At 40.1% G+C, this 15,318-nt stretch overlaps 1 protein-coding gene across 1 annotated transcript in view; it reads right to left on the bottom strand.

The window, feature by feature from the left end:
- Positions 1-15,318, bottom strand: part of LOC132820615 (T-box transcription factor T-like) — a 95,778-nt gene that overhangs the window by 12,040 nt on the left and 68,420 nt on the right. The window contains exons 6-8 of the mRNA XM_060832819.1: positions 12,457-12,515; positions 11,076-11,261; positions 3,912-4,044 (exon numbers count right to left, since the gene is read on the bottom strand). Of these exons, the coding sequence (XP_060688802.1) occupies positions 3,912-4,044; positions 11,076-11,261; positions 12,457-12,515 (378 nt within the window). The remainder of the gene's footprint in view (positions 1-3,911; positions 4,045-11,075; positions 11,262-12,456; positions 12,516-15,318) is intronic.

The following is a 15,318-nucleotide window of genomic DNA, read 5'->3' as shown; positions in this document are numbered from 1 at the left end:
CTGTGTGAAAAAGTTGCCCCTTAGGTCTTTTTTATATTTTTCCCCTCTCACCCCAAACCTATGCCCTCTAGTTCTGGACTCCGCAACCCTAGGGAAAAGACTTTGTCTATTTATCCCATCCGTGCCCCTCATAATTTTGTAAACCTCTATAGGGTCACCCCTCAGCCTCCGACGCTCCAGGGAAAACAGTCTCAGCCTGTTCAGCCTCTCCCTGTAGCTCAGATCCTCCAACTCGGGCAACATCCTTGTAAATCTTTTCTGAATCCTTTCAAGTTTCACAACATCTTTCCAATAGGAAGGAGACCAGAATTACATGCAATGTTCCAACAGTGGCCTAACCAATGTCCTGTACAGCTGCAACATGACCTGCCAACTCCTGTACTCAATACTCTGACCAATAAAGGAAAGCATACCAAACGCCTTCTTCACTATCCTCTCTACCTGCGACTCCACTTTCAAGGAGCTATGAACCTGCACTCCGAGGTCTCTTTGTTCAGCAAAACTCCCTAGGACCTTACCATTAAGTGTATAAGTCCTGCTAAGATAATTGATGTTCGAATAATTGAGATTATGCGGCAATTGGTTTTAAATTTCCCGCAGCAGCAAGTTCCAGTGCAAAATCCCAGAGGAAGTCTGAGGGTGACCGTTCATTTGCTGCTGACCCCAAAATCCAATTTAATATGCCATTTGTTAATTGGTGACATATTATTGAGGGTTTAAAAACAAAATTTGATATCAGACTCTAGAGTTTATACCCTGCATTTTTCATAATGATGCAGGAACTAACATCCAAATTTTAAAAAAGTCAAGTTTGAGTCAAGAGATCAAAAATTTTAAGCATTACTTGACATGAATGACAGATTATGGCTTTAATTTCCCTCAGCAGAAAGAAATTGGTACATTGAAAAATGAGGGCACACCAATTAAACACGTTACTCCTGTTGGCCATCTACTTCATGCATCCCAACAATGTAATAAATTCAGACATGAACCTATTTTTGATATGGACATCAAACTCTTACATTGTGTTACAATCTCCCACCATTGGATTGACTGATTGATGCTAAGTATTAGACAATCTAACAAATATCCCTGAAAGGAATCATTACAGGCTGCTCAGATAAGGACAAACAACAAGTTTTTCTTGGAGACTGTTGCTGGAGTCAAAAAGAGCATTTCCCTCTCCCACCACCAGTAATTTTCTTTCCCACATCCCTTTAAATCCTGGCTTCCAGCTCCACTCTCCATTAGTGTCTCTCAATTCTCCAGTATCCCAACTTGCTCATGATTATGGTTCTGTACTTCCACCAAATTGTCAGTATGTGCTTCTGCTACTCTGAATAATATCCTTGTACCACACTTCAAAGATTTAATTGCGTATTTGTTAACAGATTTCTCCTTCACTTAATTATAATGAGAATCATAGAGTGATAGAGATGTACAGCACGGAAACAGACCTTCAATCCAACCCGTCCATGACGACCAGATATCCCAACCCAATCTAGTCCCACCTGCCAGCACCCAGCCCATATCCCTCCAAACCCTTCCTGTTCATATACCCATCCAAATTCCTTTCAAATGTTGCAATTGTACCAGCCTCCACCACTTCCTCTGGCAGCTCATTCCATACACATGCCACCCTCTGCGAGAAAACGTTGCCCCTTAGGTCTCTTTTATATTTTTCCCTTCTCACCTTAAACCTATGCCCTCTAGTTCTGGACTCACCCACCCAAGGAAAAGACTTTGCCTATTTACCCTATCCATGCCCCTCATACTTTTGTAAACCCCTATAAGGTCACCCCTCAGCCTCCAATGATCCAGGGAAAACAGCCCCAACCTGTTCAACCTCTCCCTATAGCTCAAATCCTCTAACCCTGACAACATCCTTGTAAATCTTTTCTGAACCCTTTCAAGTTTCACAATATCTTTCCGATAGGAAGGACACCAAAAGTGAATGCAATATTCCAACAGTGGCCTAACCAATGTCCTGTATAGCTGCAACATGACCTCCCAACTCCTATACTCAATACTCTGACCAATAACCGAAAACATACCAAATGCTTTCTTCACTATCCTATCTACCTATGACTCCACTTTCACGGAGCTATAAACCTGCACTCCAAAGTCACTTAGTTCATCAACACTCCCTAGGACTTTACCATTAAGTGTATAAGTCCTGCTAAGATTTGCTTTTCCAAAATGTAGCACCTCGCATTTATCTGAATTAAACTCCATCTGCCACTTCTCAGCCCATTGGCCCATCTGGTCAAGATTCTGTTGTAATCTGAGCTAACCCTCTTCGCTGTCCACTACACCTCCAATTTTGGTGTCGTCTACAAACCTACTAACTGTACCTCTTATGCTCACATCCAAATAATTTATGTAAATGACAAAAAGTAGAGGGCCCAGCACTGATCCTTGTGGCACTCCACAGGTCTCAGGTCTCCAGTCTGAAAAACAACCCTCCAGGACCACCCTCTGTCTTCTACCTTCAAGCCAGTTCTGTATCCAAATGGCTTGGCCTCCCTGTATTCCATGAGATCTAACCTTGCTAATCAGTCTCCCATAGGGAACCTTGTCAAATGCCTGACTGAAGTCCATATAGATCACATCTCCCCCTCTGCCCTCATCAATCTTCTTTGTTACTTCTTCAAAAAACTCAATCAAGTTTGTGAGACATGCTTTCCTACAGATAAAGCCACGTTAACTATCCCTAATCGGTCCTTGCCTTTCCAAATACGTGTAAATCATGTCCCTTGGGATTCCATCCAACAACTTGCCCACCACCGATATTAGGTTCAATGGTCTATAGTTCTCTGGTTTGTCTTTACTACCTTTCTTAAACAGTGGCACCACGTTAGCCAATCTCCAGTCTTTTGGCATGTCACCTGTGACTATCAATGATACAAATATTTCTGTAAGAGGCCCAGCAATCACTTCCCTAGCTTCCCACAGAGTTCTACGATATACCTGATCAGGTCCTGGGGATTTATCCACTTTTATGGCTTTCAAGATATCCAGTACTTCCTCCTCTGTAATAAGGACATTTTTCACGATGTCACCATCTATTTCCCTATATTCTGTATCTTCCATATCCTTTTCCACAGTAAACACTGATGCAAAATATTCATTTAGTATCTTCCCCATTTTCTGCAGCTCCACACAAAGGCTGCCTTGCTGATCTTTTAAGGGGCCCTAGTCTATCCCTAGTTACCCTTTTGTCCTTAATGTATTTGTAAAAACTCTATGAATTCTCCTGAACTCTATTTGCCAAAGCTATCTCATGTCCCCTTTTTGCCCTCCTTGATTTCCCTCTTAAGTATACTCCTACTGCCTTTATACTTTTCTAAGGATTCACTCGATCTATCCTGTCTATACCTGGCATATGCTTCCTTCTTCTTCTTAACCAAACCCTCAATTTCATTAGTCATTTAGCATTCCCTATACCTACCAGCCTTTCCTTTCAACCTGACAGGAATATACTTTCTCGGGGTCTCGTTATCTCACTTCTGAAAGCTTTCCATTTTCCAGCCATCCCTTTTCCTGCAAACATTTACCCCCAATCAGTTTTTGAAAGTTGTTGCCTAATACCATCAAAATTGGCCTCTCTCCAATTTAGAAGTTCAACTTTTAGATCTGGTCTATCCTTTTCCATCACGATCTTAAACCCAGTAGAATTATGGTCATTGGCCCCAAAGTGCACCCCCACTGACACCTCAGTCACCTGTCCTGCCTAAATGAAACAAAAAGATGCCAAATGCAACAAGCTGAATACTTCTACATCAATTGAATTTCGACAATAAAGTGGTATTAATAATAAGAATTTTAGAAGTGTAATGACCTGTTTAGAAATCTCATCCATCTAGAATAATGAAAAGCCCGGAACAATGTATGTGACCTGTATACCTCACCTGGCATTAGATCCGGTTCCAGCTGTATGAGTCACTGGTAACATGTTGGCATATGGTGGAGGTGGCAACGTTGACCAGTTGTCATGTGCTGGTAAAGCCTGAAGGCTGTTGCTGGAGTTTTCTGAAATGGACACTTGGTAAAACATAACACTGATGAGTAAATCAATCAGATTGTATTTGTAATTAAAAAATGTCACCCAGTTTCCTTCCCATTCGAATGCTAACATCAGCCATTCATATTCATTACTCAGTTTAGAGGTCAGGGTCGTGGACTTGTGAACATGTTTCACAAATTGTGCTTCAGAATGCAATATGACTTATTTTGCATTCCAAAATTGTTATGAAACAAAAGTATACTTAACAAAAACAAATTTCTCGTAAGTAAGCATAAATGGTTGGACTACAATTCTGACTCGTAACTTTTACATTAATTGACTCCTTACCAATTTCTTAATAACTTGCACTTCTAACTCTTTCAACTTACCTCATTGTCATTGCCTCTTCCAAATTTCCAGTATGTTTTTTCTTCTCCTCCCTCCTCAAACCTTCTTGCTTAACTTAACATGTAGGCTCAGTTAGCCGTGGGAAAGGCAAATGAAATATCAGCTTTCATTTCAAGAGGGCTCAAATGCAAGAGCAGAGATGTACTGCTGAGACTGTATAAGACTGTGGTCAGGCAGCATTTTGAATATTGCGAGCAAGTGGTAAGTGTCAAGCTCCTGGGAGTGGTCATCCACAACAAGCTTTCTTGGACTCTTCATGTGGACGGACTAATTACAAAGGCCCAACAACATCTCTTCTTCCTCAGGCAGCTGAGAAAATTTGTCATGATGGTGAATACCCTTGCCAACCTTTATAGGCGTGCCACTACCTGGTATGGCAATTATACCATTCAAGATCGGAGACAGTTACAGAGAGTGGTGAACTCGGCCCGGACAATCACAAAGGCCAACCTCCCATCAATAGAATCCATGGCCCACTGTCATGGAAAGGTCGTCAGCATTCCCAAACATCCATCCCACCCTGGCGATGCTTTTCACGACCTCTACCATCGGGGAGAAGGTACAAAAGCCTGAACACACACACCAGCCAGTTTTGAAATGGTTTCTACCCTCCTGGCATTAGAGTATTGAATAGACTCACAAACTCTTAGCATTCGCCTGTACCTGTGTTTTTGTTTTTGCCGCTGTTTACCTATTATTTACTTATCTATGCTATTTAACTATGCTCGCAAGACAAAGCTTTTCAGTGTGCCTCAGTACACATGACAATAAATTCAATTCAGATTTTGTGTCCCAGATCTTTGCTGGCCTTGGAGGGAGTCCACAAGAGGATTACAAGAATGATCCCAGGGATGAAAAGTTTGTCATATGGGGAACTCTAGGTCTGTACTAGATAGAGTTCAGAAGGATGAGGGAGGATCTCATTGAAATTTACAAAATACTGAAAGGCCTGGATAGAGTAGAAATAGGGAAGTTGTTTCCATTAGTAGAAAAGACTTGTACTCGAAGGACAGCTTCCGAATGAAGGGACAATCTTTTAAAATTGAGATGACAAGGAATTTTTTCAGCTCAAGGTGGTAAGTTTGTGAAACTCATTGCCACAGAAGGCTGTGGAGGCCAAGTCATTGAATATATTTAAGACAGATATAGATAGGTTCTTGATTAGTAAATGGATCAAAGTTTATGAGTAGAAGGCAGGAGAATGGGGTTGAGAAACAAAAAGATTGCGATTGAACGGTGGAGCAGACTTGATGGGCCAAATGGTCTAATTCTGCTCCTATATCTTCTGGTATTACATCACCTCTCCTGCTCCCCTACCCTCCCACTCAACACTTCCCCCACCAATGCCTTTGCCGAATCTCTGGGCTTGGGAGAAATAGGGAAAGAGTGAGAAGCAAGTGAAATTGCAAGTGGCTGGGAGGGAGCAGGAGATTCAGCGAGTGGGATGGAAGGAAGTAAAGACAGGGAGCGACCTAACGTATGAAAGGGTAGGTGGAGTGGGAAGGTTAGGGAAGGAGGCGGTGAGCAGCAGTTTCTTTAAAACCTGAATCAATATGGCTATAATGGAAATGTGGCAAAAAGTTTGGAGAAGCTTTTTAATTTAAGAACTGTGCAAAAATAAGAATGCACCATCTTTTCTTTTATTTCTTCTTCTTAAGAATGTACAATTAAGATGTTCTTTTAACAGGAAACACCTACAATATCTTTCTTTTAACCAAATGCATTAAGACTTAATTGATGTTGTTGTCTTTTTAAAAATATTCCCTGAAGCCATTTAAAGTTGACTGTACAACCAGGTCTAAATCATTTTGGCTTTCCCAACTTAAATTCTGTCTACAAATATCCATTATATTTTTAATGAAATAACAGAATGACAACTTCATTGCTTTTCATCTCTTGCTTCTCCCTTCTTTTGTCTTTTCTTTGCAAAAACATACTTTATTAATAAAATATCTACAAACTTTTCAATTTGAGCTCAAAATGTGTTGCTGGAAAAGTGCAGCAGGTCAGGCAGCATCCAAGGAACAGGAGATTCGACGTTTCGGGCATAAGCCCTTCTTCATTCCTGAAGTTGGGCTTATGTCCGAAACGTCGAATCTCCTGTTCCTTGGATGCTGCCTGACCTGCTGCGCTTTTCAAGCAACACATTTTCAGCTCTGATCTCCAGCATCTGCAGACCTCACTTTCTCCTCGAAACTTTTCAATTTGTACATTACAGAAAATAGCATGTTTCTCAATCGAGCATTTTGCACTCATCTTTTATTCATTGTCTGGATGAGGGCATTGCTTGCTGATCCAGCACTTATTGCCTGTTCCTAGCTACATATAAGACTGGTAAACTGCCTTCTGAAGTGATGCATTTCTGTGCAATACATGAACCCCCACAGTACCATCAGGGAGAGTGTTCTGAGATTTCGATACTGAACAAACAGCAGAGGCTAAGCAGTGGAGTTCCAAGTTAGGATGGTGACTGTCTTGGAGGGGAACTTGCAGGTGATGGTGTTCCCATGTATCTGCTGCTCTTGCCATTCTAGTGGTTGTGGGTTTCGAAGATGCTGTCTAAGGAGAATGGCGAATTGCTGCATCATGTAGATAATACACACTGCTGCTACTGAGGCCAGTGGTGGAAGGAATGAATGTTTTTGGATGTGGTGCCAATTAAGCAGGCTGCTTTGTCCTGGAAGGTGTCAAGCTTCTTGAGTGATGTTGAAACCGCAATCATCCAGGGGAGTGGGCAGTGTTCCACCACACTCCTGACTTCTGGCTTAAAGATGGTGAGAAAGTTTTGCAGACACAGGAGATATATAATTCCTTATGTTTACAGCCTCTGACCTGCTCTTGTAGCTGCAATATTTTTATGGCCAGTCCAGTTCAGTTTATCTTTAATGATAACTCCAGAACGTTGGTAGTGGGAGCTTCAGTGATAGTAACACTATTGGATGTCAAGGGGCAATGGTGAGATTGTCTCTTCGTGGAGATGGTCATTGCCTGGCAATTGTGTGTTATGAACTTTACTTATCTCTTGATAATCCAAAGCTGAATATTGTCCAGGTCTTGCCAAATTTGGACATCAATTGCTTTAGTATCTGAAGAGTCACAAATATTTTTGAATACTGTGGAATTATCAGTGAACAACCCCACCTGACCTTATGATGGAGGGACAGTCATTGATGAAATTGACAAATATGGTTGGGGCTAGGACTCTATTTTCTAGAACTAGTTTTCCTAGTAACTCCTGCAGATATGACCTGGCACTGAGATCATTGACCTCCAACAACTACTACCATCTTCCTTCATTCTAGGTACGACATCAGCCAATGGAGAGTTTTCTTCCCAATTCCCATTGACTCCAATTTTCTAGGGCTCCTTAATGCCACATTTGGTGAAATGTGGCCTTGATGTCCAAGGCTGACACTTTCATCTGCCCTCTGGAATTTTAGCTCTTTTGCCCATGTTTGAACCAAGGTTGTAATGAGGTTAGAAGTTGAGTGGCCTTGGCAGAGCCCAAACTGGATGTCATTGAGCAGGTGTTGCTTGAGAGCACAGTTAATGACACCTTCTGTCACTTTACTGACAATTGAAGTAGACTGATGGGGTGGTAATTGAACAGGCTGGAAGTGTCCTTTTTTATTTACAGGGCTGTTTATCAGACTGAGGCCTCTGACCAGTGCAATCCCACAAGAATTGGTGCTGGGTCCACTACTTTTCATCATTTATATAAATGATTTGGGTGTGAGCATAAGAGTTATAGTTAGTAAGTTTGCAGACGACATCAAAATTGGAGGTGTAGTGGACAGCGAAGAAGGTTACCTCAGATTACAATGGAACTTGATCAGATGGACCAATGGGCTGAAAAGTGGCAGATGGACTTTAATTTAGATAAATGCGAGGTGCTGCATTTTGGGAAAGTAAATCTTAGCAGGACTTAATGTTGAAGTCTTATGGAGTGATGCTCAACAAAGAGACCTTGGAGTGCAAGTTCATAGCTCCTTGAAAGTGGAGTCGCAGGTAGATAGGACAGTGAAAAAGGTGCTTGGTATGCTTTCCTTTATTGGTCAGAGTATTGAGTACAGGAGTTAGGAGGTCATGTTGAAGCTGTACAGGACATTGGTTAGGCCACTTTTGGAATTTTGTGTGCAATTCTGGTCTCCGTCCGATCAGAAGGATGTTGTTAAACTTGAAAAGGTTCAAAAAATATTTGTAAGGATGTTGCCATGGTTGGAGGATTTGAGCTATAGGAAGAAGTTGAATAGGCTGAGGGCTGTTTTCCCTGGAGCATCATAGGCTGAGGGATGACATTATAGAAGTTTATAAAATCATGAGGTGCATGGATAGGATAAATAGCCAAGTGCTTTTTTTTCCCCTGGGGTAGGGGAGTCCAGAACTAGAAGACATAGGTTTAGGGTGAGAGGGGAAAAATATAAAAGAGAAATAAGGGACACCTTTTTTCACGCAGTGGGTGGTACATGTATGGAATGAGCTGCCAGAGGAAGTGGTGGAGGCTAGTACAATTGTAACATTTAAAAGGCATCTGGATGGGTTTGTGAGTAGGAAGGTTTTGGAGGGATATGGACCAGGTGCTGGCAGGTGGGAGTAGATTGGGTTGGGATATCTGGTCGGCATGGACAAATTGGACCAAAGGGTCTGTTTCCGAGCTATACATCTCTATGATTCTATGATAAATTTGGACAATTTTTCACATTATCAAGTGGTTACAAGAATGTTTTAGCTCTACTGGAATTACCTGGCTAGGAGTGCAGCAAGTTCAGGAACACAAATCTTTAGAAGTATTGCTGGAATGTTGTCAGGGCACATAGCATTTGCATCATTCACTGCATTCAGCTGGTTTTCTTATCACGTGAATAAAATTGGCTGAAAACTGAACTGTGTGACGCTGGGACCTCTGGAGGAGGCCAAGATAGGTCATTCACTCAGATTTCTGACTGAAGATTGTTGTGAGTATTTCAGCCTCAACGTTTACACAGATTTGTTGAGCTCCTCAAACATTGAGGATAGGGATATTTGTGGAGCGTCTTCCTCCAGTGATTTGTTTAATTGTCTGTCTCTATTCATAACTGATTGTGGCAGGATTTAGATCTGATCCATTAACTTGGAATCTCCTGTCTGTCACTTGCTGTTTGTGCTGTTTGACACGCAAGTAGTCCTGTTTTGGAGTTAAATCAGGTTGACATCCCAGTTCTGGTGCTGCTCCTTGGCATAACTTCTGCACTCTTCACTGAACCAGGGTTAATCCCTCAGCTTGATGGTAATGTGGAGTAAGAGATATGTCAGGCCATAAGGTTAGGGATTGTGTTTGAGTACAATAGCTGCTTCAATCCAGTTACAAATTGTAGTATTAATTCATTATAACAAAAGCTATGTGCATTTTGTTACACACATATACCCTGAAGAGTTCTGTAAGTTAGCAGCCACTCAGTACACTGTGGCAGAAACTCTATAGCAGTGACCTTTCCTCATTGTGTCTTTGTGATAGCTGCCCTAACCTTTAGTATGGCAAGGACATAGTGAATAGAAAACAACTTTTCTCCTTAGTTTAAACGACAATAAAGGCAGGAAACCTCACAACCTTTAAAAAGAATTCGGAAGAGCACTTTAAGTGTGATAAAATAAGGCTATGGGCCTGGTTCAGGAAAGTGGGACGAGTGCCGAAAAGTAGTATGTTTTTGGCAATATGGGCTTGAAGAGGTGCAGGGCCGCCATATGATTCTATTATTCACTCAACAGAAAGTCCTGGACCAAAACAGAAATTGTTGGAGAAACTCAGCAAGTCTGGCAGCACCTGTGCAGAGAAAACAGCGTTAATATTTCAAGTTCTGTAACTATTCCTGCAATTTCTTTTTGTGTGTCTGATCATCAGCATCCACAAATCTTTGTTTCATGTAGACCTGAACCTGGGAATGTGCCAGCCTTCAACACTGGATTGAGGACAACTATTTGCACTGGAAGACCAATGTGTTCAGGGCTAGACCAAAGAGCATCTTTCACTGAGTGGATGGTCCTCCAGTCAGAGTTGATGTTTGTCTCAGTGTGCAGCCATGGGATGCTCCTACAGCATAGACTTGTGCATCACAGAGCGGCTCAGGTCAAATCTTAACAACACAACAGAACATTTCTCTCCAGATTTTCTTTGCAAAGGCACATTTTAGAAGGAGATGTGTGACACTCTCTCCACTACAGCAGCTCTCTCCAGAGCACTGTACAGTAGCATAGAGAGCCCAGGTGTGCACGAACAATTTGACAGGAAGTGTCTTTCTCATCATCAACCAAGCTACAGCTTAGTGCTTGTTTGAAAGTTCTGATGATGAGGCATTCTGCCAAATCAGTTGCTAATGTTAAGCCTGAGATTGTTTTGTTTTTGTTAAGCAAAGATATTAAGGCATTTGGGACAAAGGCAGCTATATGGAGTTAGGTCACAGATCAGCCATGGCGGAACAGCCTTGAGGAGCAGAATGGCCTACTGCGGTTCCTATAATAAACTCCAATGAACTCGTTAAAATAATTAAACCACTAATGGGTTTAAATCCATTACAGATTGTATGTTTCATAGTTTTGGAAAAGCATTTTCAAATGGTGAATTACTATTGTTGATTAATCAGTGTAATCCATCAACTGACAGTTTAATTAATAGGTTTGATCTTACCTGTTGAGTAATTTCTGTGTATGTAGGATGTTGGATATGGACTGGCAAGGTGCCTGTGCCGTGAGGGATAGCGTTCACAGCTATGGTACCCATGGGCACCAGGCAGCGGTAAGGCAGCACAGTATTGATAACTCGGACTTGTTGGTGCACAAATAGCCTCAGCATTGGGAATCAACCAGCTGCTTACTGGTGAGAAGAAAAAAAATGGTTCCAGTAAAATCAGTGAAGATGATAGTTCAGAAATTATGTTCTTAATCGTTTTACATCAACTATTCTGCCTGCACTATACTTCCATTATGTAATCGAAAAATAACTTTTTAAAATTCTAAAGTATTAGTATTTATGTCTTTCTTAAATTTTAATATTTAGTTTATATTAAAAATTATAATATTTAACATGTTGATTTCAGCATTTGAAAGTAACACAATTTTGGAAAACAGACAAAAAATGTAAAAATGAGAATGTATTTTTGCAAAATTTCCTATTTAGACTCTTCTCATCTCAAAGCAGCTGCTATTAAACTGCACAGTAAGCAATGAAATAAATTATAATTCTGGTTCAATCATAGTGATCTTATGTCTTCATAAGAAATTCAGTATTATAGGCTGAATTATAGAAAGAAATGGAGTGCAGGTATTCATTTACAACAAGACTAAACCTGAAAGAAGTTCTCAATGTAATTATGGATGAAATCTGTCTGTTAACAATTTTCCTTTTATAGCATTGTTTTCTCATTCTCTGGATGCTCTTTGATCTTAACAACTTAACAAAGAAATTGCCAGAACTCAGGCAATGTTCTCAAATTTGACACGATCCCTGAGGTTTCGAATTTGAAAATATTATCTATGTTGGATGCTTTTTTTTTGAAAAGTAGAATTATGCAGTGCCTATGGATACCTAAAACAAAGCTTCATCCATAAATAATATGAATTATTCAGAATTTACCAGTGAAATGATTATATGCAGTATCCAGGTTGTGCAGTACATTTCTATGTCATATTGAGAACATACAGAATTGAATGAAAATAATATAAATGTTGCATCTATTTCTTGCTACAGATAAGATTTTGGTGTATAAATAAGAGTCAGATTTTAAAATATCACCAGGGCAAAATAAATAATGGTTCGTTTTTAGAAATTAAAAAAAAGTCAAATCGCAACCAATGCTCTAAACATGAAAGATACATAGGTACTGTATTTTAATCATTCCAGATTCAATTAACAACACCCAGTTCACTTCCTCCCTGCAATTCATCCAGAGAAACTATAAAACTATCTCTTTCATAGCTCCAATAATCTAGTCATTACTGAACTCAACGGTCATTATCGCACCAATGTTTTACATACTAGCATGCCTATTCAAAATTTATACTGTACTTACTTTGAGAATAACTTATGTGCTGACTTTCAGAGTCATCTGTGCAATCCTTATAACTGGCTCTGTAAGAGTTCAGATAAAGTTTTGGAATTATAGTTTTGTGCCTAATTTTTCCATCATTCAGTTAAAACAATATATAAATCCTGGCTTTCTCCATGCCAAAACAAAGGGCCTCTGATCATATAACTGAACTTCACTTACTGCTATAGAGCAGGTTACCAGGATAAGCAGGTACCCTTAGTGTCTGACTTGATGCTCTCTTTCCTAAGTATGTAAGGTGGTCTCAATATTGGTCATAAAGTTTTGTTTTAAAAACCCTTAATATGCATTATTATATACCTTTTTACAATACCTTTGAAACCCATGACCATTGAGAAGGATAAGGGCAGAAGGTGCATCGGAATACCATAAGTTAAAAGCTGCTGATCAAACCACACAGCAGCTTGACTTGTAACTGTACTGTGTTTCTTCACGGATGCTGGATCAAAATCCAGGAATTACCTTCTAAAAAGCACTGTGGGTGTACTGACACCAACATGGAGTGCAGTAGCTCAACAAGGCAATCTAACACCCATTTTGGGTGGTTAGGAATGGCAAGAAAATAATAAATACACATCTTTGCAATGCAAGGCTGTTAGTTATCTCTTATTTGCCTAACATAGTTTTAAGCACTGTTACAATTTGATCTGTACAAAATTTATAACATGCTAATTCCTTTGGGAGTTCCAACTTTTCAAGAATTACAGAAGGGAGATTAATTAATTCAGATTTTAAGATAGATAGGTATGAATATACCACAGGTGCTATGTACCATTCCTTCCTTCAATCAGAATGCATAATTATAGACCAAGGTTAACATACCTGTCCAGCTCAATTACTGTCACTTTAGTTATACTATCTAGTCCAGGCTGGTCAGCTTCAACAATAACAGTTAACTAGAACATTATGAAACATATCCTTAAATACCATTCCAACTCACATATTGGCCGAATTTCTGTTTCCCAATAGAAGTGCAAACTGGGTGAAGAAATGCTGAATTTAGTTTTGTTTTTGATGGAAAAATAATTTTTCTGTGCATTCTCCACCCTAAACCATTTTCATCTTGCCTTTTTTGTGGTTCAGGTAGGCCTTAAATCATACATATACCTCTTCTCAGGCCAGAGACCCTGTTGTGAGACTACAGGAATTTCTTTTTGTTCTTACAGACTATATTATTTTCATGTGCTGGTGTGGGTTTTGTAATTCCGAAATAAAACACACACACTTCCTTGAGAGGAAAAACTTCCAGTGGAAATGGGGAAGACAGTTGAGGGAATTGAAGACTGCTGGGAGTCAGATGCATTTGGAAAGGTGTGTGCAAATGTTTCAACACATGTGAATGTCTCTACTAAATGCTGCATTGTAAGGTAGATGTGCTTTTAATGCAGTAATTCATCCTCAGACTCTCTGTTGCAAAGGTAAGTTGACCCGTAGATTATAAAGCAACATGTAATCATTGTCTCACATTCTGCTACTTTTCCCATTGTCAAAAGTGCTAAATCACAAAAAAAAGTTAAAAAGAAAAATGTTCTGTCAGCATCTACTGTAATATTTTATGCTGGACTTAAGTGGTATGATGGTTATGTTTGTTTAGTAAATTCCTACTTTTGAAAAAAAAACACTGTTCCCCTCATTGACTGACAGCCACTTTATTTTGAAATGAAAATTGAGCACAATTTTATTCTGCTTTTTTTAGACAATGTAGTTGGAAGCTTCTGTTAAGATAGCTGTAGCCATTATGAATGCCTGGGTTTCAAAAGCTAGATAATGACTTTCAGCTTAGTAGGCCATCTATTGCTTTAAGAATGAGTTGAACTTTAAAAAAAAATTGCAATGACCGTAAAGCCTTGGCTATATTTTCTCAATTGTTTTTAAACCGGATAGGAACTTATAAGATTATAATATATTTTGCAGTGGTGTAGATTTTCTTTGGCTTTTCAATATCAATGATAGTGTGCTTGAATTCCAGGTTGTGGAGTAGAATAGAGTAGCTTTTATTTGTCATTTCTACCATATACAACTGACACAGTAAAATCAAGATAGTGTTCCTCCAGGACCAAGGATGCTACATGGATAGCACAAACTACACACTCATACACAGCATAAAGTGCATAAGAAGTATAAAACACACAAGCTACAGTGCAATAGAAAAGTGATAAGTAAAAGACATTTTTCTATCAGCAATTTGAAGTTGTGCTAAAAATTTCAGATGGGAAAGATTCCGATCATACAATGTTAAGGAGCCTGATGGCTTGGGGGAAGAAACTGTTGCACAGTCTGGCTGTGAGAGACCAAATGCTCTGGTATCTTCTGTCAGATGGCAGGAGGGAGAAGAGTTTGAGTGAGGGGTATCTGGATCTTTCAACAATGATCAGCCCTTCAGATGCAGCATGTGGCATAAATGCGTGTAATGGAGGGAAGAGGGACCTCGATGATGTTCTCAGCTGTCCTCACTATCTGTTGTTGGGTCTTACGATCAGAGATGATGCAATTCCCGAACCAGGCAATGATGCAGCAGCTCAGGGTGCTCTCAATGAACCCTGTGTAGAATGTGGTGATGATAAGGGAAGTGGGAGGTGGGCTTTCTTCAACCTGCACAGAGAGTAGAGATGCCGATGGGCTTTCTTGGCTATGGAGCTGGTGTTGAGGGTCCAGGTAAGATTCTCTGCCAAATGTACGCCAAGAAATTTGGTGCTCTTCACGATGTCCATGGGGGAACCATCAACATTCAGTGGAGAGTGGTCGCTCCATGCCCTCCTGAAGTCAGCAACCATCTCTTTTATCTTGTCCATGTTCAGAGACAGGTTGTTGGCTCCGCACCAGTCT

Source organism: Hemiscyllium ocellatum, chromosome 12 (genome assembly GCF_020745735.1).
Source record: "Hemiscyllium ocellatum isolate sHemOce1 chromosome 12, sHemOce1.pat.X.cur, whole genome shotgun sequence".
Taxonomy (NCBI): domain Eukaryota; kingdom Metazoa; phylum Chordata; class Chondrichthyes; order Orectolobiformes; family Hemiscylliidae; genus Hemiscyllium; species Hemiscyllium ocellatum.
Note: the sequence above shows the minus strand (reverse complement) of the source record. Positions and strands in the feature narration are given on the sequence as shown.